This window comes from Falco cherrug, chromosome 5 (assembly GCF_023634085.1).
Source record: "Falco cherrug isolate bFalChe1 chromosome 5, bFalChe1.pri, whole genome shotgun sequence".
Lineage (NCBI taxonomy): Eukaryota > Metazoa > Chordata > Aves > Falconiformes > Falconidae > Falco > Falco cherrug.
This window is the reverse complement of record NC_073701.1, coordinates 71,987,403-72,014,396: the sequence shown is the minus strand read 5'-3', so window position 1 is coordinate 72,014,396 and position 26,994 is coordinate 71,987,403. Positions and strand designations below refer to the sequence as shown.

The following is a 26,994-nucleotide window of genomic DNA, read 5'->3' as shown; positions in this document are numbered from 1 at the left end:
CCGGTAAAGTGCCATTGGACTCCCCCCTGTGCTGAGGGTGCTGTGGGTGCTGCAGGTACCATGGGTGCTGTGGGAGCTGTGGGTACCACGGGTGCCATGGGACCTGCGGGTGCTGCACATACCATGGGTGCTGTGGGAACTGTGGGTGCCATGGGTGCTGTGGGAGCTGTGGGTACTGGAGGTGGGGATGCCAACAGCTGGGCAGGTGTGGCCATGCAAAGCCCTCAGGCATCGCCTGGGGTTGTCATGTGGGGAGTGGGGGGCCTGAGGGGCCCAGCCCCCCCCCCACCCCGACCTCTCCCCGCCTGGCCTGAGCCTCATCCACTGCCCTGGGGACGAAGTCCAGCACCGGAGACTCCTCCTTGCCGCAGCAGCAGGTGCAAGCTGTGCAGGACCGGGTTGCGAGCCGTGCAGGACTGGGTGCCAGCTGCGCAGGACCGGGGTGCCAGCTGCGTGGGACAGAGGTGCCAGCTGTGCAAGACCAGCAATGGCTGCCCAGGCCTCCCTCCCAGCCCTCATCCGCAAGAAGCGGGATGGCGAGCAGCTGGAGGATGAGGAGATCCAGAGCTTTGTGCGCGGTGTGACAGAGGGCACCGTGCAGCAGGGCCAGATCGGTGGGCACACGGCAGGGTGGGGGACACAGCCCAGGGATGTGCCGAGGGGATGGAGTTGGGGACAGGCAGAAGGAGGGGTCATGGTGAGGGGCACAGCCAGGGGCACAGTGGGGGCTGTGGCACAGGGATGTGGTGGGGAACATGGAGGAGGCATGGCTGGGACAGACCTGGAGGGGGGCTGGGGACATGGCCAGGGGACCCGGCAGAGGGACACAGCAAAGGCCAGCACAGTGGGGCACATGGGAACACGGCCAAGGCAGGGGGGAGGCTGCAGCTGGAGTGGGGGACCCAGAGGAGGGTGGTGGACCGGACAGCAAGGCAAGGCCCAGGATGCAGAAGGGGCTCATGGGCAGGGGATGCAGCTGGGGACCGCCCTGCAGGGATGAGGGGGAGACCCCTGGGATGGGGCAGGGGTGCCGGAGCTGGGGGGCTGCAGGGCCCAGAAAAGGGAGCGGGGTGGGGGGGATCACCTCACCCACCCCCATGCCCCCCAGGCGCCATGCTGATGGCCATCCGGCTGCGGGGCATGGATGCGGTGGAGACGCTGGCGCTGACGCGGGCCATGGTGGCCTCGGGCCGGGTGCTGGCCTGGCCCCCCGCCTGGGGGGGGCTGGTGGTGGACAAGCACTCGACAGGTGGTGTGGGGGACAAGGTCAGCCTGGCCCTGGCCCCTGCCCTGGCTGCCTGTGGCTGCAAGGTGAGTGGGGAAGGGGGGGGGCTGGGCCAGGCAGACAAGGCTGGGCAGGGGTCCTCGTGCCCCACCAACCCACCCACTCACCCACCCTGCACCTGCAGGTGCCCATGATCAGTGGCCGGGGCTTGGGCCACACAGGGGGCACGCTGGACAAGCTGGAGGCCATCCCCGGCTTCTGTGTCTCCCAGAGCCCTGAGCAGGTGAGGGATGGGGACGTGGCTGCCACCACAGTCACCCTGCAGCACACCTCGAGGAGGCCAGGGTCTCCAACAGGATGCAGGGTGCCAAGGGGATGTGGGATGGCCACGGGACATGGGACACTGAAGGGATGTGGGATGCCGACGGGACACAGGATGCTGATGGGGTGTGGGATGCCGAGGGGATGCAGTGCACCAGTGGTCCCGCAGATGCAGAGCATCCTGGAGCAGGTGGGCTGCTGCATCGTGGGGCAGAGCAAGGAGCTGGTGCCAGCCGACCGGGAGCTATACAGCCTGCGGGACGTCACTGCCACCGTGGACAGCCTGCCCCTCATTACAGGTACAGGGGAGGCAGGCACCCTGGTTGCACGTGGGGATGGGGGGGGGGGCAGGCAGTGGGACGAGGGCAGTGAGGCCAGAGAGGCTGTCCCGGCCCCAGCCTCCATCCTGAGCAAGAAGGCGGCAGAGCAGCTCTCGGCGCTGGTGCTGGACGTCAAGTTCGGGAGCGCAGCCCTGTGCCCCACGCAGGAGAGCGCGCAGGAGCTGGCCCACAGCCTGGTGAGCCCCTGCTCCACCCGAGACCCCCAGCCTCGGGGCCATGTGCCCCCTGCTCAGCCATGCCTGCCGCAGGTGGTGGTGGGCGAGCAGCTGGGCATCCGCACGGCGGCCGTGCTGAGCCGTATGGACGAGCCGCTGGGCCGCTGCGTGGGCAGCTCGCTGGAGGTGCTGGAGGCCCTGGAATGCCTGGAGGGGGGGGGGGCCCCCCGACCTGCGGGAGCTGGTCACTGCCCTGGGTCAGCCATGGGCACAGGGGGTGTGGGAGGGGCACGGGGGCGCATGGCCGGGGGGACAGCCCCACACACAAGTCCCTTCCCCCAGCCCAGCACCCCCTGCAACCTCAGGGTCCCTCTTACCCCCAGCCCTGTCCCTTCCAGCCTTGGGGTCTGGCCCTGGTCCCTGTCTTCCCCCCCTCGGGTCCTGTCCCATGCCCCCCAGCCTGCCTGCCCATCCCCTGACACACCCACCCTCCCCACCACCTTCAGCCCACTCCCCACAGCTGGTGCTTCACCCCTGCCACGCTCTGCCCCCCACTGTGCCCAGGTGGTGGTGGGATGGGGTCCCCAGAAGCAGTGGGATGGTAGAGCAGGGGTCCCAGCAGTGGGGCATGGTGGGGAAGGGTCCCAGGGGCAGGGGGGAGCCCCAGGGACAGGGGTCCCAGCGGTGGGGTGCCAGCCTGGGCCCGCAGGCGGGCTGCTGCTGTGGCAGTGCGGGCTGGCCCCGGCGGAGGAGCAGGGCCGGCAGCAGCTGGCGCGGGTGCTGGATGATGGCTCGGCCCTGCGCACCTTCGAGGCCATGCTGGGGGCGCAGGGGGTGCCCCCCAACATCGCCCACCGCCTCTGTGCCGGGAGCCCCCCGGAGCGTCGCCAGGTCCTGGGGCAGGCAGGCACCCGTGAGGAGCTGCCCGCACTGCGCGGAGGTAAGCCGTGGGTCTGCCCACGTAAGATGGGGTCTGCCCTCCCCAGGCCCACAGCCCCCTCCCCTGCCTCACAGCCCACCTCGCCAGCCCCCTACCCTGCCCTCCCCAGCCCCACACTGCCCCCCACCCCATACCCCTTCTGAGAGGCCAAGGGCTCCTCCAGTGCCCCCGGGTCCCTGTGCCCCCCTGTCGCCCCCCCCAGCACCCTCTGGGATGCCCAGGGCTTCCCTGGCTTTTTTCCCTGCCTCCTGGGGTCCCCGGCTGCACCCCCTGCCCCGCATCCCTGTGCACGGGGCACCCCGCACACCTCAGCCCCCCTGCATGCCTCTGGGTCCCTGACCCCCAGCCCCACACCCCATATGCCGCCCCCCCCCCCGTTTCGGGGGCTGCCCGGCCCCTGCCGCCGCCGTGACCATCCCCCCCCAGGCTGGGTGCAGCGGGTGCAGGCCTTGCCGCTGGCCCACGTCCTGCACGAGCTAGGGGCCGGCCGGGCGCGCGCCGGGGACCCCGTCAACCCCCGGGTGGGCGCCGAGCTGCTGGTGGCCGTGGGGCAGCGCCTGCGGGCAGGTAACGAGGAGGGGCGGAGGGCGGCCCGGGGGGCGCCGGCGGGGCCGGGCCGGGCCCCCCACGGCCCCCGCCCACGGTCGGCCTCCCCCGCAGGCGAGCCCTGGTTGCGGGTGCACCACGAGGGGGCGCTGTGCGCTGCGGCGCGGCGGGCGCTGCAGGCCGCGCTGTGCCTGGCCCCGGGCCCGCCTCGCGCCCCGCCGCCCCGCCTGGCCGCGACCATCCTGCCCGCCGGGGCCCCGCGCCCCCGCTGACGCCGCCGCCGGGGGGCGCCCTGCGCCGCACCGGGCCGGGCCCGCGGCCGGGTGAGGGTCGGGCGCCCCCGGCGGCGGCGCGGCGGGACGTGCAGGCTGGGAGCCGGCGGCGGGCGGGGCGGGGCGCAGTGCGCGTGCGCGCTCCTCTGCCCCGCCCCTTCCGCTCGTGGCGGCGCGGAGCGCACCGGGCGTGCAGGCGGGCCGGGGCTCGGGGTCAGAGGGCAAAGGTCAGCGACGGGCGGAGGGCACCTGCAGGGGTGAAAGGGCGCGGGTGGGAAGTTGCGGCGGGCTGGAGGCGAGGGGCAGGGGGTCAGCAGCAAAAGGGATGAAAGGAGGGGTCAAAGGGCGACAGGGCACAGGGTGGAGGTCGGAGGGCAGCAGGGGCAGCGGGTCAGAGGGCTGGGGCAGGAGCGGCGGGGTGAGGGGTCAAAGGGCAGGTGGGGACATACACTGAGGTGTCCAACGGCAGCAGGGGGACAGAGGGCGGGGGGAGAAGCAGGGGGCTGAGGAGTCAGAGGGCCGCAGAGGGCAGAGGCTGAGAGGCCAGAGCAGGGGCGGTCAGAAGGCAGGAGGCTGGAGGTGTGGGGTCAAAAGGGACGCGAAGGGCAGAGGGGAGGGGCTCACTCCCCCTCCCCACAGCCCCACCATGTTCCGGGCCCTGCTGCCGGCCCTCCGCCTGCCGTGCCGCCTGCCCACGCCGCGGGCCCTGCACAGCCCGGCCCCGAGGCGACTGCCACTGGGGCGGCGGGTGGCGGTGGTGGCAGCGGCGGGGGCAGCGGCGGGGGCAGCCTGGCTGTACCTACGGGAGGAGAAGGCACGGCAGCGGCGGGCGCGGCGGCGGGAGGAGCTGCGGGCGCTGGCACTGGGCCAGGGCGACTTCCAGCTGCTGGACCAAGAGGGGCGGCGGCGGTGCAAGGCCGATTTCCGTGGGCAGTGGGTGCTGCTCTACTTCGGCTTCACCCACTGCCCTGACATCTGCCCCGAGGAGCTGGAGAAGCTGAGCCGGGCCGTCCGGCTGCTGGAGCGGGAGCCAGGCCTGCCTCCTGTCCAGCCCCTCTTCATCACCGTCGACCCCGAGCGTGATGACGTGGCAGCCGTGGGGCGATACGTGCGGGACTTCCACCCGCGGCTGCTGGGACTGACCGGCAGCCCCGAGGAGGTGCGGGCGGCCAGCAGCGCCTACCGCGTCTACGCCAGCGCCGGCCCAAAGGACGAGGAGGGCGACTACATCGTGGACCACACCATCTTCATCTACCTGCTGGGCCCTGACGGGCTCTTCCTCGACTACTACGGGCGCAACAAGACGGATGCACAGATCGCCCATAGCGTCCGCCGGCACATGGAGAGCTATGAGCCAGTCCTGGAGTGAGGACAATAAACGCACCTGTGCCCCACCAACGCCTCCTGCAGCCCCGGGGACCCTGGCCACCCCCCCCAGAGCAGCTGCCAGCCCCAAGGGGTGGAGCTTCCTCCCCCTCCGCCTGGATCCCCCAAGACAGCAGAGCATTTACCAGCCCCTGGGTTTATTGTCAAGGGTGCGGGGGAGGGTATGTTCAGGGGAGACCCTTGCTCAGGGGCAGGCGGAGGGGGGCTGGAAGGTGTGGAAGCGATCGTGTGCTCGCTGGTGGGTGAGGAGCCGCAGCTGCATGGTGTCCACTGCCTGCTCCAGCCCTGGGCCCTGCGCCAGCTCCACTACGTAGTCATTGGCCTGGGGAGAAAGGGGAGGAAGAGCAAACAGTTGGGTGGGCTGGGGGGCGGGGAGCAGAGCCCAGGAGTCCCCCCTGCAGCCCCCCTACTCACCAGCTGGAGTGAGGCCAGCATGTAGCGGCACACCTCGAAGGCAGGCTGCCCTGCCACCAGGCTGGCGAAGGACTGCCACTCGCCCAGGGCTCCACACCTGTTCCCTAGCATGTCCCCGTAGCTGTGGATGTCAAAGGCAGCTTGCTCCTCCTGCGGGCAGAGCAGGTTTAAGCACAGGGAGGGGGCTGCTAGCCCCCTACCCACACAGGTACCTGCCTGCCCCCGGCCCCCTGCCCGCATGGATCCTTGCCTGTTCTTGCAACAGTGGCCCCATCCTCTCCTCCCAGCAGCGGATGTTCTGGGACAGCTCCGTCTCCTGTGCGTACTTCTGGGAGTCAGCAATGAACAGCTCCTGTGGGGAGAAGGGAGAGGGGGCACCCAAATGCTCCTGCAGCCTGCTCCCACCTGGCACCCACCCTGGGCTGGAGCCCCCTGCCACTAGTGGCACATCCCCGCCACGTCCCCACACCAGCCCACTGCCAGCAGCGCATCCCTGCCATGTCCCCACACCAGCCCGTCGCAGTCACCTACCACATTCCTGTGCACCAGCTCCTCGTAGCCCAGCAAGCCCAGGTCAGGGGCACCTGCAGGAGGGCAGAGTGTCACCTGTTGCGAGGCCACACAGCCACCCCCTCCACACCAAGTGGGGACAGGGGAGGCTCCCAAGGGCGGACAGGGGTGTTTGGGAGGGGTTACAGCAGCAGCCCCCCTGGCTGGCAGCATGTCCCACTGAGGCCATGGGGCTCGTGCCAATGGGAGGGCACTGGCCGGACCCTCAGCGCTCACCTAGGGCTTCTTCCTTCAGCTCCTCCAGGGCCTCAGGCAGGATGTCGTTGTACTCCACGGAGTCATCTGCCAGGAGGGGAGAGCCACTCAGCACCTGCCGGGCCTGGTTCCCTCCCAAGGGCCACCCAGCAGCTGCTACCGCTGGAGGGGACAGGACGGGATCACTGGCTGGGGCTGGGGGTGATGCGGGGTGCCGAAGTACCTGCTCCTTCGTCGCAGTCAGCTCTGCGTTCTTCCTCCAGCAGGTCCAGCTCCTCGCACAGCAGCAGCCTCTGGTGGAGAACAGCCCTGAGCACCCCCACCCTGGCTACCCAGCCCCCCCAGTGCCGAGGATGGTGGGAGTGGGGGCAGGGGTGCAGGCAGGAGGCCAGGAGCACCGCCCCTTGCACCGGGTGCTCCCCCTGGCTATGCTCACTTACTCCTCGGCGCTGCAGGTGCTTCTGTGCCGCTGCCCGCTCCTTCAGTTGCTTGCAGTACAGCACCTCCAGGTCTGCGCAGAGATGGGGCTCAGCCTGGGCAGCACACCTCTGCGTCCCTCCCGGCCCCTATCCCAGCACACCATGGCCCTCAGGGTGCCTTTCTGGGCTCCTCACGTGGCACAAGCTCTGCCCTTCCCCTCCACCCTGCCACTGCTGCCAAAGCCGAGGCCCTTGTCCCCTGGCCCCCCGGCGCAGGTGGGGCTTTGCAGGCGGTGGAGGGGAAGTTTCGTTCAGCAGTGTGCAAGCCTGCCCTCCAAATAAAGAGGGATAGCTACAGGACTGAGATTGTTCTAGATTCCCAGTCTCCAGAACTTGCCCCAGTGAGGTGCCCTGCTGCTTTTCAGCCCCAAACCCACACAGGGAGGCACACGGCTGCTGGAAGCAAAGTACCGACTCTCCACTGGGTCCTGCCACATCCTGCTCACCTGTGAATGTCGGCCCTTTTCTCTTGGTTTTCTTGCTGTCAGTGACATTGCTGTCTGGGGAAAATTGAGACAATTAAAAGTTCCCAGGATGGCCACCAACAGCTCCAGTTTAGCAGCTCCTGAGTTCTAACACAGCGTGCTCTGCCCAGCATGGCCCCACCACCTCTGGGGATGGAGGGACTGCTGCTTTTACCTCTCCTCCTCCCCCAGCAGCAACCCCTGCTGCACAAGCTACCCACCATTATTTCAGCTGCTATTATGCAACACTCTCTTTGTGCCAGCTATGAACGCATTCTGCTTAACACCCTGCTGAGCTGGAAAGCTCTGGCCAATCTATTCCCTCTTAGATAAGTTGCCCCATTCTCCTCAAAGCTTTGGTTAAGGCTGAGGTATGAGCCCAGGTGAGGAGATCCTGGGCCAAGGAAGGTGATTCGCATCCTGCTCAGTAAATGGGATGCCATTTACCGCGAGACCAGGACAAGAGCGGAGACACCAACTGCTACAGGACCAAAGCCACTGGGGAACGGGGCTGGCCAGCACCAGAGCACACGCGGCAGAAGGGTTTCAGCAAGGTGCTTCCTGGCAGAGAAGGGTCCTGCCACGAACTTGGCCAGATCACGGCAGGAAACTCACACCACGATACTCACAGGCTGCAGAGAACCATTTCATGAAGTCCTGGAGCTTCCTCGCTCCCTTCCTTTTCCGCTTGCCACCGACCACATCATCCAGGCCATATGGCACCAAGAAGGGCCTCCCTGGAAGCAGGCAGAGATCAGCAGCCCTGCAAGCAGCATTGGGTGATGCAGGGAGTCCCGTGCCACTGCTCTAAGGGCAGCCCAGCCACCCCTGAGGCTCCAAGACAGAGCAACTGCCCCGCTCCCAGCCCCCTCTGCACATTATGGGGCTGGGAAAGACCTGCTGTGGCTCTGTGGACACTGAAAGACAAGTGACTGGGAAAGCTAGCCTTCCTGCTCCTATGCAGCTAGGCCCTGGCCCCTCCAGGGCAAACCAAAACCCATGGAGCAGCCCCTCATCCCCAGCGCCACCTCAAATACCTTTCTTGAACGGCTTGTCCTCAGTGTCACTGAAAGGGTCAAGGCTTTGCCATGGATCCAGCATCTCCTGGCAGAAGAATCAGCACAGATGAAACCAGCAAAGCTCCCTGCAGCACCCCGGGCTGGGTGCACAGGAGCCATCTGGCCCGGTGGGTCCCCCCACCATCGGCACCAGCGCAGCACAGTGGGAGGGGCAGGGATGTCCTGGGGCTCCCTAGTGTCCCACGTGGATTCAGAGAGGCTCCCTGGCTCTGGGCCCCCCTACCTTGATGTGGGCTTTAGGATCCTGAGCAGGGACTCGCTCCCGCAGCATGCGACTCTTCGCCTGGGGCAGGCCCTGGCAGACACAGAACAGCCAGTGAGTTTCCTGTGGCACCAGGCTTCGAAGCGCAGGGAGCAGGGCTCTGGGGAAGGAGTGAGGCAGTGCCCCCGTGAGCCCCTGCCCACACCTACCATCTGGGCCTCGACGTGTGTGTTAGCAGCTGGAATCATTTCTGCATCATCCTCCAGGGCCCCAGGCATGTCACCCTCTCCACCGCTGTCATCACCTGCAGCACCTGGTGGGGGAACGACATGGGTAAATGCTGTAAAAGCCTCTGGGATCTCCCGTTCCCACCCCATCTACCAAGGAGTTCCCCTGAGGAGTTTTGTTTCTCATGGCCAAGGGGCCAGCTGAAGCTGCTGAGAGGACTGGACTACCTCCATGTAGCAGAGGGCAGGAGCACCCTGCGCAGCAGCAGCTGCCCGAAAGCACCCGGCCCTGCCCGACGCGCAGGCAGGAAGGACGAACGGCCGGGTCTCCCCTCAGCCCGCTGACCATGCACACCTCACCTCTACCTTCAGAGAAGCTCAGCACCCGGATGGGAGCCATGCCAGCATTCACACGCTCCTTCCCTCTGTCAAGGCTGCAGGACAGTACTGCTGAGGTGACAGAGGCGAGAGGTAAGCCGCCGCCCCAGTAGGCGGGCTGCCCCTGCCTGCAGGAGCCCCGGTGAGGCCAAAAGCCACGGGCAGCAACCCCCCTGCAGCCAGGGGGCAGCTGCTGGCATTCAGCACCCTGCTCTTGCCCAGCACCTGATCATCTCGGGCAATGAGGGGCCCTGCTCTGCTGGCAGGTAGTTTTGCCTGAGGCAAGCCACAGCCACCTCTCCCCTGCCCCAGGGAGCTGGGCTCTGGAGGCAGGCAGCCAGCAACGCACCCCAGGCTGCCTCCCCACCAGCACTGCCTCCTGGCTGGCAGTTCTGTGACCACCCGCACCCTGAGCCCCCTCGTACCTGCCTCTGTGCTGGGGCCCTCCCTGTGCTGCTGCTCCTGCAGGCAGATGGGGGAGAGGCCTGACAGCTCCAGCAAGAAGGCTCCAGTGGCGTGCGGAGTGCTTGTGTTCATCCAGAAATCCTTCCGGCTGGCAAGGATCTCCCCTTTCCGGCTGAGGGCAAAAACCCATCAGGGGACGCCCTGAGACCAGGGGGATCTCCATGGGCCCAGGGAGGGGGATGCTGGTCTGCCTCAGGGGGAGCCCTGCTGGGGCGTCTCCAAAGCCAGAGCCCCCCAGCTCTAGGGTTGGGGGGGGATCAGTCCCAGTCCTCCCAACGGCCACCGTCAGCTTCTCTGGCACAAAGTCCTGCCTGGATTTCCTGGCAGAGCCCCAGCTTGTCCCTTCCCTGGGGACCTTCCTGCCCTGCCTTCACCAGAGGCCATTCCCAGGAGGACCTGCACACCTGTGGGATTATCCTTCTTGCCCGCTGTCCAGTTTTAATTGGGAAAGTGCTACTTCCTTGGCTAAGGCACAAGGAAAGCTCAACCCTACTACAGTGATGAGGTGGGGGGAACACCAACTAAAGCCTCAGGGGCAGCCAAGGGGCATAGCGAAGGGAGCTTTCACCTGAACAGAGGGTTGTTTTTCTTCTCAGCCTCTTCTGGAGGGACCAAACACATTGGAGTCAAGGGAACAATGTTCACAGCCTGCAAAAGTAAGGTGGCAGGAGGGTGGCTGCCCCCACACAGGCTGGGACAGAGCCTGGGGAAGGCACACAGCACAGCACAGCCACCATTCCCGCAGAGCCTGGCCAGTCCAGTGTCTGGCCCCAGGCACCTCTGGGATTCATCTGGGGAAACCCCAGCATGGGGAGGGACAGAAAAGGAGAATGGCTTCTCTTACGTTGGGCTGATGATCCTTCTTCATGTCCACATTTGCCTGGCTGGTGTCCTTGAGGTCATCCAGGGAGAGGAACTGCCAAGAGAGCCCCAACAGTGGTCACTTTGGCTTGGTCTGCTAGGCCACACCGCCACTGAGGGACCCTAACTGGAGCCAGGGGGCGGACATGGGGTGCCCCCACGGCTATACTGTGCCAGCAGGACAGACCCGGCAGGAGAGACAACAGAGCTGCAGCTTCTGAACTGCTGTCACAGAACAGGAGTGGGGCTGGGGTGTGCAAGCACTGCGAGGGTAGCACCCAACAGGCAGGAAACAAGCAAGGAGGGAATGAAGGTGCCCACTTCCATGGAAATGGTCCAGCCCCGACAGCTCCTTCAACCCTGGGGGACAGAGTCCTGAGGAAACAGCCCGAGTTTGGGATTAAGAGAAGGAAGGCTGAGCCACAGTGTGAAGAGGGGGGTCCCCACGTGCTGCACAGGAGCTAGCTCTTCTCCAGGAGGGCTGTGAGGTGGCAGGTCCCGTCCCTCAGAGACCAGTCCAGTAGTCTTGCGACAAATTGCTCACCAAGCGCTTCTGCTGTGCCCAGGGCAGAGCAGGAAGCCATGGGGTTAAACATTCCCTGCTAGGGAACAGCAGGGGAGCATACACAGGAGATGGCAGCAGTCAAGAGTGCTGGAGGCAGCCCCCTCGTACCCTCACAGCAGAGACCAGCTCTGCCCACACTCACAAGCCACTGAGCACTCTGCTCCCCACACAGCAACGCAGCACACTCACCTCCACCTCTTCCTCAGTCCTAAAGCTTGCGTCGGTGTCTTTGCCATCCTGCCCCACAGAGCTGGGTTGTTTTTCACGCCTGAGTCAGGGAACAAACCACACAGTCAGGATATGCCTGGGGCAGCAGCAAAGGGCTGGAGGCAAAGCGGCAGCAGGTTCTGCCCAACCCTGCTGCAGCAACCCTAAGCAGTCCCACGGTGCTACAGACAGTGCAGAGAGGTGATGGTATGACTGTTAGCACCATAGAACGGCCACACCACCAGCATTCTCCCCCAATAAGGGTGAGCTCACATGCTCTTAGTGCTCCTCTGCACCTGCCCAGGAAGGAGGCAGGGGGGCAGGGGCTGCAAAGGAATTGGGGCTTGCAGGACAAGGGGATTCAGCCTGCCTGACAAATCCCAGCTGGAACAAAAACATCCTGCCAATTCTGGCTTGCAAGCTCCATTACAGGAACAGGAGGGAACGCTTCCATTTGATCCCACAGCACAAAAATAATTGTCAGAGACTTTTGGAACCTTCCACAGCAGCTTCATGTTGCTCCAGCCCAAGCAGAGCCTCTTTCATGTCCTCTGACTCAATCTCCCTGTGCAGCTGGCAATATTTCCTACAAACGGGGCTCAGTGCTGTGCAAAGCAGAGGCGGAATGGCTCCTTCAGGAAACTTGTTTGCGTGGCTTGAGCCAAGCAGTTGTTTGGAGTGCAGTGCAGCACAAAAACCTTGTCTTTCCCCAAATGCCCAGGCCGGGCACAGGAGGTTGCTGTTAGCTGACCTCTCCTCAGCGCAAAGCATGCTCAGAGCCGGCACCAGGCAAGTTACACAAGGCAGCTTGGGGGCTGCAGCAGCAGAGCCTTACTTTCATCAATAAGGGGAAAAATAAATCACAAGCTGCTTTGTCACACAGGACAATTCATTTTCTGCCAAGATTGACTCTGTGGGACACTGCCTTCTCCTTACGCAATGGCAAAGTGCTGCGGCAAGAAAACTGCAGAATGATGCCACTGGAAGAGGAGCGCAGCGCATGGGACAGGCATTGCTCCAGGCTCCCTGCGCTGAAGGCAATCACACAAGAGGCCTTCTCTACAGCCACAAAAGTCCTTCTGCTTCCAAGAACTTTTTTACAGGGCTGGAGACTGGTGCTGCAATAGGTTTGTCTGGGTTTTTTTTAAAGCAACGATTGCCTAGCGGCAGAGCGGTCAGTGGTAGCAGAAGCAACAGAACCTCAGCAGGAAAGAAAATGGGGAAGGGCTCGGGCCTTACTGCAACATGGAGGGCAAGAGCAGCAAGGCAGAAGGACATAGCAGCATTTTCTGCCAAGGCAGTGAAGGTACTGGAAGGCAGCAGCCCCAAGCCCTGGCAGAGATCCCTCTCTGTGGCACAGGGAGAACTCTACTTACTTTTTATTGGAGATGAAGTCGAGTGTCTGGTAGACCAACAAGTAGAGATACTCCACCTGCAAATGAGCAGCCAGAGACTTGGAGAAGGAGAAAGCAGCTCCCAGAAAAGCTACTCCAGCTGATGCTGGGATGAACCACTGCCCTAATCTTATCCCCAGGCAGCTGGAGTTTGGTTTCTTGATAATCTTGTTATTCTTTTCACTGTTTAAGCCATTCTGAGGCCAGATTTGGGGCAGCAGGGATTTTGTATTTGATCCTCTAAAGAAACCGCTAAACACAAAATTCTTCCCCTTTTCCAAGCTGCCAAGCCAACACGCATAAAGAGGTTGAATTTAGGAATTATGAATTTATATCCTTTTGTTTCCATTAGTTGTTATTACATTCACGTCCTTCAAAACCAAGGGGCACTGCCCAGAGTGGCCCCTATGGAGCTCAGCCTCAGGACTAATGGCTGAGGGACTGCAGAATAGGCAGGGTGACAGGAGCAAGGCCATGATGCAGCAGCCGCTGCTGCTTTCCTCACCTTCTTACTGTAGATGCAGGCAGAACCCTGGATCAACAGAGCTGCTTCAATGAAGTTCATGGTTGTTTTGCCATTATCGAAGGAAATGCAGATTTGATCCAGCTGTAAAACAGGTAAAAGAAGGAAAATGACACGCTGATTCACAGGCTAGCTTTGAGGGTAGCACAGGGACAGGGAAGAGTCAGGAGTGTCAGCAGCGTGCTGGGGGGGCACAGAGAGAAAGTCCCCCCATACAGACAGGGTTGAAGGGCATCACCCCAACCTCCCCAACCCAGCACATGGGACGTAGGGGGCCCCCCTTACCTCCTCCAGGTACTCCCCGAGCTGAGCAGCTACATCCACCTCCCAGTTCTTGGTGAGGTCACGGATGGGCTGCAGGAGGTGCAGGAAGCGTGACTCCACCTCCTCCATGGTGGCAGTTCCTGGTGGAGGAGCTCACAGCACCCTCGGCAGCCAGACAGAGCCCCAGGGGTATGTAAACAGTTTTAAACCACTTGATTCTTGACAGATGATCCCACAGGTGATAGCTGAAGGTTACAGGTCACTTCCAGTTAGGTACAGGTGACATCTGGCAATAGCTGGCTAGCATAGATATCTGAAGTCAACTGGATTTCAGTAGAAATACAAATTCATAGACTCATTTAGGTTGGAAAAGCGAGTCCAACCATTAACCCAGCACTACCAAGCCCATGGTACCAACTACACTAAACCATGCTCCCAAGCATCATCTACACATCTTTTAAATACTTCCAGGGATGGTGACTCTACCCTTTCCCTGGGCAGCCCGTTCCAGTACTTGACAACCCTTTCAGTGAAGACATTTTTCCTAATATCCAATCTAAACCTCCCTTAGTGCAGCTTGAGGCCTTTTCTTCTCCCACGGTACTTGGGAGAAGAGACCGATCCCCAACTCGTTGCAGCCTCCTGTCAGGTAGCTGTAAAGAGCGACAAGACCCCCCCCCAGCTTCACAGAAAAGCAGAATACTACCGGAGCAGCACCTCAGAACCCAGAATCACAAAACTTAACACCGTCTTTCACCCCGTGAGGCAGCCGTGGAGAGACGGGACACAAATCCACCCGGACAACCGAGCCGCTCCGAGATGGACACCAGCAGCAAGCTCGCTCGCCCACCCCAGGTAACGCTGACCCCAACACTCACCGAGCACCGCCAGCCACCCCTCCCCGCCGCCATTTTGTGTTTCCCGCCCAGCGGAACGCGCGGGGCGGGGCGTGTGACGTCACTGCGTGACAGCGTCTGTACGTGCTGACGCAGCGTGCACGCTGGGGCCGCGCGGGGGGTCGCCCGGTGCCGCCGCCGCTGCCATGGGGGACCCGCCGCTGCGGCCACGGTCGCTGTTCCTGGCCGGGCTGGCTGCCGCCTACCTCGCCGCCTTCGCCTCGCTCTACGTCCAGATCCCCGGTACGGTGGCGGTGGGGGAGTGTGGGGCTGGGGTCCGCCCGGTCCCGGAGGGTGGGTAGGCCGTGCCGGCGGCGGCGGCCAGGCCAGCGGAGCCCGGGCTGCGGCGGTGGCTGCTCTTGGGGCCGGTAGAGCCGAGCCTGAGGCCGGTCCCGAGGGGGCGCGGGCCGGGCCGGGCTGGAGCCGCGGGCCCTGGCTGGGTGCCCGGTCACCCCCCTGCCTCCCCGGTGCGAGCGGGGTCGTGGGCCGGGGGGCTCCGCGGGGCTGCCCCCGCCCGTCATCCCTGCGGCTGCCCCGGGCGCTGCGGGGGCTCCGCTGTCGGGCTTGCCTGGCCCGGCCCTCGGTTGGCGGCTCTGTGCTCGCTCGCGTCCCGTTTTCCTGCCCGGGGCTGGTGGGGGGCCGAGGTGTTTTTTGCCGTGATCACCGGCTACAGCGGGAGAGGGTACCCGCCCTCCCTCCGCACCCCCGCGGGGGTCGGGGGCTGCTCTAGCCCCCTGTACCCCCGCCCCGAGCGCCACAGCAGAGCTCTGCCCGCGCTGATCCCAGCTGCCTGCAGCAGGCAGGGAGTTCAGCTCGCTTCCACGTGGCCAGGCTGGCTCTGGCAGCCGCTGGGTTCCACGTGGGTTATTCCCAATTCTGCTCCGTTCCCAGTTTCATGAGGAAACTGAGAAAGCCACTGGTGGAGGGGGAACTAGCTGGAGCGCCCCCCTGGCCAGCACCTTGATGAGCTGGGCCCCCAGCTCGTTGAGGCGGTAGCTGGGGGGCTCCCAATTCTGCTGCTCCAGCCTTATGGTGCTTGGGAAGGCTTTGTCCCCACTGTCACCATTCATTTCCAGGGCTGTATGGGAGAGACGGCATCCTGCCGGCCCGCAAAGTGCTGCGCCTCAACGGGAAGGGGCTGTGGGAGCAACTGCGGGATTTTCCCACCCTGTTGTGGCTCAGTCCCCACCTGGGTTTGGATACAGAGCTGGGGATGGAGCTGCTCTGCCTCCTTGGTGTGCTCGCCTCCTTTGGCGCCTTGCTGTTCGAGCCCCTGCGGGACAGCCTGCTCTTCGCCCTGCTCAGGATGCTCTATCTCTCGCTCTACCAGGTATGAGATGCAGGCAGGGGCTTGCGGTGCCCTAGAGGAGTCAGAGCTGGGACCTGGGAAGGAAGGGGGGGGTGACAGACGTTCTTGCATTGGCATCACCTAACAAGCTCCTGGCATGCTCAGCTTCCCGCATGCAGCTGGGGTAGGTGCTGGCAGCTCCCTGGCTCATGCTGGCAGGGTACAACCCCATCCTTGTGCCAGTACTTGGTGCTGGGATAAAACCCTTTGAGACTTGCCTGTGAAGCCAGTTCCTGTGCCACTGTGGGGGCAGCTCTGTCCCCTGTCCACCCAGGACCCTTGTCCCAAGCGCCTGTGCCCTGTGAGAACTGTGTGCCCTCCAGCCATGAATCCATCTTCCTGAGCCATTTGAGCCATTTGCGGTCGCTGCTGGGGATGGCAGCTTCATGTGGAGGAGCTCGGGTGAGTCAGAGTCTGCTGGCACTGACAGCCCAGGGGAGAAGTTTCTTTTCCCTCTGAAACCTGGGGAACTGAAGAATTTAAAAATGCCTGTGTTTAGAAATCCGTCCGGGCCTGGGTGGCTCCTACTCCACCGAGGAGCTGTCTTGCCCTGCTGGAAGGCAGCCTGGGCAGCTGGTGGCGCTGGCAGCCCTCGCCAGTCCCTTCTGCCAGGGCTTGGGTAGTGTCCTGCACTGGTGGCTGCAGGGAGGCCAGGAGAGCGAGGTACCAGCTGTGGGAGCAGGGTTTCTCCGGTGCTGGGGTACTGCCCTGCAGTGCTGTAACCCAACCCCTTTGTTCTACTTGCAGTCTCCCCTTGCACAGGCAGCCTTGCCAAGCTGTGTGACCCATATTTCAGGGCAGAGGAGAAGCAGGGTGGGAGCTGGGTCCCTGAGGTGACTCTCTACCTCAGCACGGAGAGGAGGCAGCACCCGCAGCTGCATGGGGCTGGCAAGCCCTGGGTGACTCCCACCCATGAGGGCTGTCTCCTGGCAGGGCTGCTGTTCACAGCTCTCCCTCCTCCCAGCCCGTGTGCTGGCCAGGCCTTCCTTCCTTCCCCTTGCTGCCTTTTAAGGTGATGCTGGAGCAAAAGTCCCTGCTCCTCCACAGCACCAGCCCTCTACCCTGCCGCCAGCCACGTCTGCAGCCTTTTCTGCTGTCAGCTGCTGTGCTAGGCCTGGCCGTGGGCAGGAGGGGCAGCACCCAGACAGCGTGGAGCAGGGCTCCCTGCAGCCCACTGGCCCTGGCCTGGTGACCTCCTTCCCCTTGCAAGTGACGCTCCTGTGCTCAGGGCATAGCCCTGGGCACCAGCGATGAATGGTCTGGGGCTGTGGTTCCCAGCACGGCTGCCTCACTTGGAAGCATCCTCTTTTTTTCCCCACCCCAGGCGGTGCCGCTCTTGGCAGTGAGTTGAGGCTGCTGCTCTGCTCCTCAGGTTTGGCCCATAGCCCAGTCATGGGAAAGGAGCATCAGCAGGGAGCTGGGAGGTATCTGTGCCTGTCCCTCAGCCCGTCTGCCCTCTCTCCACAGGGTGGGTGTGGGGAAGGGACCTTTTTAGTAGGGCCTGTAGCGACAGGACAAGGGGTGATGATTTTAAGCTAAAAGAGGGCAGATTTAGATTAGATATTACAATGAAGTGCTTTGCTGTGAGGGTGGCAAGACACTGGCACAGATTGCCCAGAGAAGCTGTGGATGCCCCATCCCTGGTAGTGTTCAAGGCCAGGTTGGACGGGGCTTGGAGCAGCCTGGTCTAGCGGAAGGGGTCCCTGCCCCTGGCAGGGGGCTGGAACTAGATGATTTTAAGGTCCCTTCCAACCCAAACCATTCTGTGATTCTGTGATGAGGGACCGGGGGCCAAACCTGCACCTCTGCAGAGCCTCTGCCCTGCTCACTACTTCACTCTCTCCCTCCACAGGTGGGGCAGGTCTTCCTCTACTTCCAGTGGTAAGTCAGCCCCTCCTCAGCCCTTCCAGTGCACTGCAGCCGGGGGGGTTGCCGGGGAGGCTCCATGCTGGGGGAGCTATCCTGCCCCAGGTGCACCTGGGCCTCTGCTTGCTCAAGCCCAAGGATATGGGGGGTTGGGTCACCTTCCAGAAGCGGTGGCAAGCTAGCCAGCCCCTCAGCACCCCCAAGGGGTCTGCAGCCCAGAGTGGCAGTGGGGGACAGCAGTGTTCCCCACAGGGATAGTCTTCTGCTGGAAGCGGGATTCCTGGGGGTGCTGGTGGCCCCCCTGCACCTGCTGAAGTGGCGGTCCACGGCGTGGCGTGCCCATGATGGCATCACCTTCTGGCTGGTGCGCTGGCTCCTCTTCCGGCTGATGTTTGCCTCTGGTGTGGTGAAGCTGAGCAGCCGCTGCCCCACTTGGTGGGGACTCACAGGTGAGGGGTGCTGCAGGCTTTGGGGCACCCCTGCCAGGCACAGGGAGCTGGAGGTCTTGCCCCACGCCTCAGGCTGTGCCTCCTGCACCCTATAGCCAGCTGCTGCTGGCATCTCTCCCATGTTTGGCACACCTTTGTGCTGGCTCTGCCTGCACCAAGCCATGTCCCTGCACTCCTCTCTGTGCCCCTGACCCCTCCTGTCCACCCCAGCTCTCATCTACCACTACGAGACCCAGTGCATCCCCACACCAAGCGCCTGGTTTGCCCACCAGCTGCCCGTCTGGTTCCAGAAGTTCAGCGTGGTGGCCACCTATGTCATCGAAATAGCTATCCCACTCCTCTTCTTTGCACCCATCCGCCGCCTCCGGCTCTTTGCATTCTACAGCCAGGTGGGTGGGCAGAGCTGGGCCCCCGCACCCATCCCTCATGCCACCAGGTGCCGTGGGGCTGCCCAAGGGCAGGGGACCAGCTCGGTCATGGGCAGGACAGGCTCCTTGCACTGCACAGGCCCTTGCAGGCAAGGTTCCCCTGGGAGCTGGGGTGGCTGTGGTGGTGGGGTGCCTGATGTCCTCTGCCCCCACAGGATTATGACGCCCCAGCCCTGCCTCTGTTCCTCTGCAGGTCCTACTGCAGGTCCTCATCATCCTCACGGGTAACTACAACTTCTTCAACATGCTCACCATTGTCCTGGCCTTCTCCCTGCTGGATGAGGAACACGTGGGACACTGGCTGGGGCGCAGCAAGCGGAGGCACACCAGCAGTGAGTCCCCAGGCACCCTGTTTGGGAGGGGGGTGGGATCCCGTTTCTGCCGTGCCCGGGGTTGGGAGGAGACAGGCCACCATTGCTGACCACTCCTGTCCTGGTGTGACACCAAGAGGCATCATTCTGGCTGTGCCTGCTGCCAGCACGGGGGTCTGTGCCTGTGGGGTACTCAAGCCAGGGCCCCTGTGAAGCAGCGTGTTGGCTCCTGCTGTGGGAATGTGCTCAGCGCTGCCTGCTTGCCTTCTCCCTGCCTGGGTTCTTGGGGCGCAGGTCTCAGCCTGCTGCAGCGGGTTGGGCTCGCTGAGTCCCCAGTGTTCAGCTGCCTGGCTCTGCCACAGCCTGGCCCCCCAGCCTGCAGTCCCTCTTCTCTGCCTTGCTGGAGCTAAGCATCTATGGCTTCCTGCTTTACTGGAGTGTCCAGTACTTTGGCCTGGAGATCAACTGGGAGAAGAAGCTGCTGGACTCCAAAGTGGGTATGTCATGGCTGGCCTGTTGTCCCAGCAGCCCAGCGGCAGCCCCTGTCTCCCTATGGCTCCTGGGGCAGGAGAGGCTCCTCTCTGACCCTGTGTGTTTTCCTTCATTTCAGCCTTCACCTATCATGAGTTCATGACATGGCTGCGGGCGGTGACCCTACCACTGGTGGGGCTGGCCTTCCTCTCACTCTCCTGGGAGATTCTCTCTGCCATGTACAGGTGGGTGATGGGGGGAGCCAGGGTCCCCCTGAGTCTTGCTGTTCTGCAGTGAATCCTCAGCTGGAATGGGGCAGCTGCGGGGAGGTGGTGGTGTCACCCTTGAGGGTGTGATTCATGCATGGAGGGACACCTAGAACTCAGGTGTCCAGAGCCCGTTGGGAGGGGGTGCTGGCTGTATTGGGAGTTTTCCTCTGCAGTGTTGGAGCAGGGCTGAGCTCTCGACTGCACTGGGCACAGCCTGGACAGCTCTGAACCCTGCAGATCACAGCCAGAGCCCTGGACTATGGAGCTGCGCGGCTCTGATCTCTTTCTCTCCCCGCCCCTTGCAGGTGTGCCTGTGTGCGCGGCTGCTTCTGGAAGCTCTGGGCCACGCTGCAGTGGGCCATCTTCGCCACCGCGACCATGGGGATGTTTGCCATCAGCTTGGTGAGTGGGTAGGAAGCACTGGGAGGGCAGGAGACAGCGGAGCGTGGATTTGTCTTGGGGTATGGGGGAGCGGGAGGTTCAGCCCGGGCCCCCCAAGCCACTCCTAGCTGTGGTAACAGAGCCGCTCTCTGCCACTCCCCAGGTGCCCTTCACCTACATTGACTATGAGTCCAGTGGCAAGCTGTGGCCCGGCATCTACCAGATGTTCAACGCAGTGGAACGCTTCCAGGTGGTGAACTCCTATGGGCTCTTCCGCAGGATGACTGGTGTTGGTGGGCGGCCCGAGGTGGTGCTGGAGGGCAGCTACGACAAGCAGATGTGGACGGTGAGCTGCCCTTTTGTGGAATCACAGTATTGTTTAGGTTGGAAAAGACCTTTAAGACCATTGAGTCCAACTATTAACCCAGCACTGCCAAGTCCACTGCTAAACCTTGTCCCTAAGCACCACATCCACACGTCTTTTAAATGCCTTCAGGGATGATGACTCCACCCCTTTCCTGGGCAGCCTGTTCCAGTGCTTGACAACCCCTTCAGTAACAAAAGTTTTCCTAATACCCAATCTAAGCCTCCCCTGGCGCAACTTGAGGTCATTTCTTCTTGTCCTGTCACTTATTCCTTGGGAGAAGAGACCGACCCCCAGCTCACTGCAACCTCCTCCCAGGCAGCTGTAGGGAGGGAGAAGGTCCCCCCTGAGCCCCCCCTCTCCAGGCTGAACCCCCCCAGCTCCCCCCGCTGCCCCCCCCCCCCCAGCCCCTGCCCCAGCCCCTGCCCGGCTCTGGACACGCTCCAGCCCCTCAGTGTCTGTCCTGCAGTGAGGGGCCCAACACCGCACACGGGATCCGAGGTGCGGCCCCACCAGTTCCCAGTGCAGGGGGACCATCACTGCCCTGGTCCTGCTGGCCGCACTGTTACAGATACAAGCCAGGATGCTGTTGGCTGCCTTGGCCACCTGGGCACGCTGCTGGCTCATGTTCAGCTGGCTGTTGACAAGCACCCCCAAGTCCTTTTCATCCAGGCAGCTTTCCAGCTGCTCTGCCCCAATCCTGTAGCCTTGTGTGGGGTAGTTGTGACCCAGGGGCAGGACCCAGCACTGAGCCTTATTGAATCCAGTTCAACAATTGTGCTTGTGGCAGAAGGGCTGAACTGTGGCCAGTTGGGTGGGGTGGTCAGGGACAGGCACCAAGGAATGGACTCCAGTGGAGCCAAGCATCCCTGTCCCGCTAGCTCAGTCTGTCTGGGGCACCTGGCCATCCCTCATGGGCTGTGTTGCTCAAGCCATAACTGGTAACAGCAGCAAGGGAGGTGAGTCTGGGGGAGCCCTGCCCCCGGGACAGTGGAGCTAGGGGAGGTCCAGGCTGGGTCCCCACTGCTGGATCCCCCCCAGCCCACTCTGCTCTCTGCCTGTAGGAGATCGAGTTCATGTACAAGCCTGGGAACGTCAGCAGGGCCCCCCCTGTGGTTGCCCCACACCAGCCCCGCCTTGACTGGCAGATGTGGTTTGCAGCACTGGGCCCCCACAGCAGCAGCCCCTGGTTCACCAGCTTCGTCTACCGCCTGCTGCAGGGCAAGAAGGACGGTAAGTGGGACTGGGGGCCAGGGGGCAGGTTGTGCCAGGGGGTTTCCCGGGCCTGCCGCTGTGACAGACACAGCCCAAGGCCCTGTACCAGGCAGTTGCACTGCTGCAGGGACCTTTGTCCTGCACAGTGGCAGGGATAGAGGTGTTGCTGCCAGGGCTGCCCCTGCCCAGAGCAGCAGGCAGGCTGGGGGCCATTTCTACCCCCCTGCAGTGGGTCTGCGCTCCAGGCCCTTCCCTGGGGATTTGGGGCTGCTGGGCCCCAGCCCTGCAGTGGCTTGGGGTGTTTACACAGTGAGAGGTCCCAGCAGGGGGTAACGCTGTGTCTCTGGCAGTGATCCGCCTGGTGCAGGTTGATGAATCCCAGTATCCCTTCAGTGCCCAGCCGCCCGTCTACATCCGCGCCCAGCTCTACAAGTACTGGTTCACCAGCAGTGCTGAGGGCAGGTGAGCGAGGCTGGGATGGCTGTGCAGCACGTGCACCCCCTCTGCAGCCACCCCCTGCTCTCTGAACCTGATGTGACACCATACTGATGCGCAGATACTCCCATCATGTGCTGAGTGCTCGGGGTCATGGGACGGCTGAATGTGGGAGCTGCTTCTTGCCTGGCTAATTGTTTCATCAACTCAGCATGTGCCTGCAGCTCATCAAAGCCTGGAGCTCTGCTTCAGCAAAGCTGGGTTGCTGCCTGGGCTGCAGTGAGGCTGCCTGTGGGGTGGTGGAAGCCTGGCCAGCTCCTGCTGGGGCTGGCAGGGTGCGGGTCTGGGCACTGAGCTCTCCCATCCCACAGCGAGGACCCCGCACGATGGTGGCGGCGACAGCATGTCCAGGAATTCTTCCCCACTGTCTCCCTGGGTGATCCCACACTGGAGAGCCTGCTCCGCCAGCATGGGCTGAAGGTAGGGCCCCGTGCCACAGCTGCGCCACACTCCCAGCCACCGGTGGGGCCGAGCAGCAGTGCTGACCCCCATCCCTCACCCCACAGGACAAGACGCCGCTGAAGCGCTCGGTGGATGCCTTCCTGCCCTGGCTGCTGCAGTCCCTCCGCCAGCTCAGCCGCCCTTTCTCCGGCCCCATCGTCCTTTGGTCCCTGTACCTCGTGGTGGCTACCGTCTGTCTCCTGCGAGCCCTGGGCCACCGGCCCCGGGGGGGCACAGCCCCTGCCCGCCACAAAGGCCCCAGACGGGGGGAGCCTGCGGACCGAGGGGGTGGTGAGAAGAACGGGCAGGTGCGGAGGAAGGAGGCAAAAGAGATGGAGGAGAAAGGTGAGGGCCGGGCCCGGGGCTTGGGCGATGGCCATGGTGATGGCTCCCGTGGCACCAAGAAGAAGAAGTAGCGCATGGAGCCACTGGCCAGGGCCCTGTCATCCACCCACGGACTAATGGCGCTGCCTGCGTGCCCTGCTGCCTGCCCCTGCCTCCCTCCCCGGGGTGGGGGTCCCTGGCTGGGGTGCAGCAGACTGGTCCCCACCCCTGCCAGCATGCTGCCCACCCCAGGGCAAGCTCGCTGCTCTCCCCCACTGCCAGTGCCTTCGCACACAGTGTGGTCATCGCTCGCGGATGGCAGAGTGGGTCAGCTCCCTCACCTCTACCGGGCTCCCCTGGGCTTGGAGCTGCCCCTCTGTCCCCTGACCCTGTGAAGGGGGCTGTGCCAGGCTGCGGCAGGGTGCTTTGTGCTGGCAGGTTGATGCTCTGTGCCGGCGGGAGCAGCTCTGGGCAGCTGCAGCAAGGCAGTGCCAGCTCTCGCGGTTATCCTGCCTGGCTGCCCCTGGACCTGTGCTCGGGGCAGTTTGGGGTGCTGCCCCCCACAGAGCCCCCTGTCCCTGTGCGAGGGCTCTGGCTGTAACATGCTTCCCAGCGGCTCGGCCCTGAGCACAGAGGTTTCCTATAATTTTCTAAATAAAGCCTTTGACATTCCAGCCCTGCCGACATCCCTGGGGGCCGAGGGTCCTGCCCCGCGGAGCTGGGGGTGCTCAGGCTGCGGCTGGCACCAGGGGTGCGTGACAAGCAGGTGACAAGCAGATTTATTGTATAGCCCCGGTGTCCCACATAGCAAGGTGGCTGTGTTGTGGGACTGGAGCCAAGTGTGGAGTGCAGGGTGGGTGTTCCAGGGGGGCAGGCTGGGGGGTCCCTGCTCACCAGCAGAGCTGCCCAGGGCAGTACTTGTCGATCAGGGACTGGTAGTAGCCCTGGAGTTGCTGCACGTCAGGCAGCTCCTCCTGCTTGGTGTAGAGGTCGAACTTGCTGCAGGGAGCAAGGGTGGGTCATGCTGGGGGGCTGCTCCCCTGGGAGGGGCGGCGCTTGGCCGAGCCCTCCTGTCCTGTCCCATCCCCCCCAGGCTACGCACTTGAGCTCCCTGACCCAGGGTAGCATGCGGAGGTCCTCCTCGGTGCAGAGGTGCTGGTAGTCCCCGTGCGTATGCCAGGGGTAGAAGGAGTGGAAGCGGACCATGTAGAAGGCCTAGGGGGACAGAGATGTGCCAGCCCACGCTGGGGTGCTCGCCCACCCCACGGCAGTCCGTGTCCCACACACTGCCCCTCCCAGCCCCTTACCTCCTTGGGCAGTGTGAAGTTGTTGAACTTCATGACTCTGTACATGTACTCTGGGGAGCGGGGGGGGGGGGGGGAGGGAGGGCTGCAGGGCCAGGGCTGGACCCCCACATGGGGCATGCAGCCCAAGAGCCACAGCAGCCTCCCCATATGCCCAGCTGGGACAGCCCCCCAACCCCACTGAAAAGGCTGCAGGCCCAAAGCCCACAGTAAATGGGGGGGGGGAGGGGCCTGGGCACAGCCAGTCCAGGTGCTTCGGTCCCCTGTTTAGGGGTGAGGAGACCCTGGTCTGTCCCCCCTGGCCCTTACCATCGTGTCCCCAGGACATGAGGATGTTCTCCAGGCCGCAGCAAGGCTGGTACATCCCATACTCTGTGCTGGGGATGGAATCGGGTTGGGGGCTCAGAGCTGGACACACACACACACACACACAAGCAGCCCCTTCCCCAGCTGTAACCCAGGCCGAGGGGGGCACAGCACCTCGTGGCACCATGCCTGGGGGTCCAGCCTCACCTGTAAAGGGGGTGCCTTGTGTCGGGGTTATCATGGAAGGTGGAGTCACTGAACACCACAGACTTCTGCACCTTGCAGCCCACCGGGAAGGTGTCCCCTACCACAGCCCACTGCGGAGGGGTGCGACAGATGTCCTGCCAGCTCAGGGGGGAGGTCCCCAAAGAGGGACCGACTCCTGGCCAGTGGGACCCCCGGCCGCTCCTTCACCGCTGTCCTGCTCACCTGGGGCTCCCCAAAGAGTGCCAGGACCTTCCCCAGGTCATGCAGCAACCCCACGAGGTGGAACCAGTCTGGGGGCGAGCAGGGCGGTCACCCATTGGGGAACATGACCCCATGCGGGTGCAGCAGCAGCGAGGGGGCACACACTGGCCCTACCTTTGTCGGGGTGGGCCCGGCGGATGCCCTCGGCAGTTTGGTAGGCATGGTAGGAGTTGGGGAAGTCCACGTCCGGATCCGACTCGTCCACCAGCTGGTCCAGCAGCTCCAGTGCCTCCATGATGCTCATCTTGCGCAGGGAGCAGTTCCTGTACTCGGCGTTCTGCAGACACGAGGACCCTTGGCGACGGTGACACCCCCACACATGCACCTGCACTGCCATGCTGAAGCCCCCCAGGACCCTCCCTGGAGCCGCATAGGGAGCAGGTGCCCCCCAAGCAGCCAGGTATGGGGCAATGGGGCTGGACCTGCAGTGCTGGGGTGGGAGGAGGGGGGGTGGGCTGTGGCATCACCACCCCGACACTGTGAGCAGACCCCAGGTGGGATAGGCTGGCCTGGAAGGGCTTGCACCTTCTTCCGGACAAAGTCGACAGTCTGGTGGGTGTGCATCAACAGGTAGGTGTTGTACACACGGTCCAGCAGCTTCCCCTCCTGCAGAGCAGCATCAGGCTCGGGGGTGCTCAGGGAGAGCCCCCTCAGCATTCATCCCTGCCTCTCCCAGGAGCAGCCCCCACCCCCACCCCGGCATGCATGGCCTCACACCACTGGACCCATAGCACCTAGTGTAGCGCAGCAGGACCCCCCGACAACCCACTGGGTGCGGGACTGAGACACCCCCCCTGCTGCCTCGGGGTCACTAGCTGGGCTCACCGTGTAGTTCCGGTACTCGGACTTGGCCTTGCCAGGCTCGGTCCCCTCGGGGCGGTCGGCTCCCTGTGACAAGAAAGGTTCAGCAGGGTCAGGGGGGCCAGATCCTGCTGCCAGCAGGGCGCAGGGAGAAAACACCTGGGGAGAGCGTGTTCGTTGAAGGTTAAGGAAACACGCCATCTCCATAGGAGAGCCCTGAATACACAGCATGTCACAGCACTGTACAGTGCTGCGCAGCATCACACAGCTTTGCACAGCACCATACAGCATTGCACAGTGCTGCGCAGCACCACACAGCTTTGCACAGCACCATACAGCATTGCACAGTGCTGCGCAGCACCACACAGCTTTGCACAGCACCATACAGCATTGCACAGTGCTGCGCAGCACCACACAGCACCTCTCAGTGCTGCTCTGCTGCCCCATTCTGGTGCAGAGCAAGGGCCGTGCTGTCAGGGTGCAGAGCAGGGGGCTGGGGGGTAGCTGCCCGCTCTGCTGGGGGGGGGTCCTGGTCCCGGGTTCTGCTGCTTTAGGGCAGCAGCTCTCAGGGGAGCAGCTCCAGCCCTGCCCACCTGGCCGGGGGGGCACAGCAGCCCCCTGGCTGTGGGATCCCCCTTCCCCCCGCCACGATGTGTCATCTGCTGAGGGGTGAGTGTTCTCTTGGGGCTGGGTCCCCCCTGGGGCAGGGCCACAGAAGGCCGGCACCCGCTTGGGGTGCTGTCCCCATGGGGCTGGCACCCCCATGGCGGGGAGGATGTTGCCAAGGGTCTGGGGGGATCTTCTCCAGCCCCCCAGAAGGCAACAGCTCCAGTGCTGAGCTGTGCAGCCCACACCCTGCGCTGAGCTGGGGGGTCCCCAAGGGCAGCTCCCCACCAACACAGACCCCGCAGGGGGTCCGAGGGCCAGAAGGGCTGCAAGTGTGGTCTATGTGTGCCTGGGAGGACCTGCACCCCCATGTGTGGGATGATGCAAGTGGGGTCTGACCCCGAGGTGTGGGGGGATGCAGATGGGTATGACTTTGAGGTGTGGGGGGATGTGGATGGGTCTGACCCCAAGGTGTGGGGGGATGCAGGTGGGGTCTGTCCCCAAGGTGTGTGGGGATGTGGGTGGGTCTGACCTTGAGGTGTAGGGGGATGTGGATGGATCTGACCCCAAGGTGTGGGGGGATGTGAATGAGGTCTGACCCCGAGGTGTGGGGCAATGCGGTGGGTCCCGCCTGCCTGTACTCACCGCCTGGAGGCTCCTCATGCCGGTGGGGGTGAGGGGCCGTGGGTGCCTGGGCTCTGGGCTGGGGGGCCTTTATCCCCGCGGAGGGCGGCGCGGGGATGGCCCAGCCTGAGCCAACTGGCGCGGGGGGCAATGG

The 26,994-nt window shown here is 63.7% G+C and overlaps 5 protein-coding genes across 11 annotated transcripts; 3 read left to right on the top strand and 2 right to left on the bottom strand.

Moving 5' to 3' along the window:
• Nucleotides 1-412: 412 nt before the first annotated feature.
• On the top strand, nt 413-3,851 carry TYMP (thymidine phosphorylase). Its single transcript, XM_055712078.1, is given in 10 exon segments — nt 413-614; nt 1,109-1,311; nt 1,410-1,508; nt 1,716-1,845; nt 1,945-2,063; nt 2,136-2,255; nt 2,257-2,299; nt 2,752-2,982; nt 3,409-3,549; nt 3,643-3,851. Coding segments are annotated over 10 exon segments (1,371 nt in total). The 5' UTR covers nt 413-487; the 3' UTR covers nt 3,801-3,851.
• A 68-nt stretch (nt 3,852-3,919) lies between these two features.
• On the top strand, nt 3,920-5,194 carry LOC129736204 (protein SCO2 homolog, mitochondrial). Its single transcript, XM_055712079.1, has 2 exons — nt 3,920-4,027; nt 4,440-5,194. The coding sequence occupies exon 2, from the start codon at nt 4,447-4,449 to the stop codon at nt 5,167-5,169; it is 723 nt and encodes a 240-aa protein (XP_055568054.1). The 5' UTR covers nt 3,920-4,027; nt 4,440-4,446; the 3' UTR covers nt 5,170-5,194.
• Nucleotides 5,195-5,306: 112 nt separating this feature from the next.
• On the bottom strand, nt 5,307-14,429 carry NCAPH2 (non-SMC condensin II complex subunit H2). 7 transcript variants are annotated; one of them, XM_027811470.2, is made up of 21 exons: nt 14,352-14,429; nt 13,495-13,718; nt 13,192-13,293; nt 12,669-12,724; nt 11,275-11,353; nt 10,504-10,575; nt 10,228-10,307; nt 9,620-9,771; nt 9,177-9,266; nt 8,799-8,902; nt 8,611-8,682; nt 8,346-8,412; nt 7,938-8,045; nt 7,291-7,344; nt 6,806-6,876; nt 6,589-6,658; nt 6,387-6,452; nt 6,132-6,184; nt 5,851-5,952; nt 5,601-5,750; nt 5,307-5,508 (listed from the first exon to the last, which is right to left on the bottom strand). In XM_027811470.2, the coding sequence occupies exons 2-21, from the start codon at nt 13,600-13,602 to the stop codon at nt 5,371-5,373; spliced, it is 1,794 nt and encodes a 597-aa protein (XP_027667271.1). In that variant the 5' UTR covers nt 13,603-13,718; nt 14,352-14,429; the 3' UTR covers nt 5,307-5,370. The 7 variants fall into 7 exon arrangements, with proteins under 7 accessions (XP_027667271.1, XP_027667268.1, XP_027667273.1 ...); XM_027811467.2 differs by having other exon boundaries at nt 13,495-13,796; nt 14,352-14,413; XM_027811472.2 differs by having other exon boundaries at nt 9,183-9,266; nt 13,495-13,796; nt 14,352-14,413.
• Nucleotides 14,430-14,451: 22 nt separating this feature from the next.
• On the top strand, nt 14,452-23,405 carry LMF2 (lipase maturation factor 2). The gene is made up of 14 exons (XM_055712076.1): nt 14,452-14,612; nt 15,446-15,699; nt 17,570-17,598; nt 17,836-18,032; nt 18,243-18,421; nt 18,654-18,792; nt 19,134-19,268; nt 19,382-19,487; nt 19,817-19,913; nt 20,056-20,238; nt 21,321-21,489; nt 21,822-21,933; nt 22,278-22,386; nt 22,473-23,405. The coding sequence occupies exons 1-14, from the start codon at nt 14,516-14,518 to the stop codon at nt 22,821-22,823; spliced, it is 2,157 nt and encodes a 718-aa protein (XP_055568051.1). The 5' UTR covers nt 14,452-14,515; the 3' UTR covers nt 22,824-23,405.
• A 123-nt stretch (nt 23,406-23,528) lies between these two features.
• On the bottom strand, nt 23,529-26,009 carry MIOX (myo-inositol oxygenase). Its single transcript, XM_055712080.1, has 9 exons — nt 25,635-26,009; nt 25,335-25,415; nt 24,924-25,086; nt 24,771-24,838; nt 24,549-24,658; nt 24,345-24,412; nt 24,039-24,088; nt 23,834-23,946; nt 23,529-23,730 (listed from the first exon to the last, which is right to left on the bottom strand). Exons 1-9 carry the CDS (start codon nt 25,992-25,994, stop codon nt 23,622-23,624), a joined length of 1,122 nt encoding a protein of 373 aa, XP_055568055.1. The 5' UTR covers nt 25,995-26,009; the 3' UTR covers nt 23,529-23,621.
• Between the last annotated feature and the right edge of the window lie 985 nt (nt 26,010-26,994).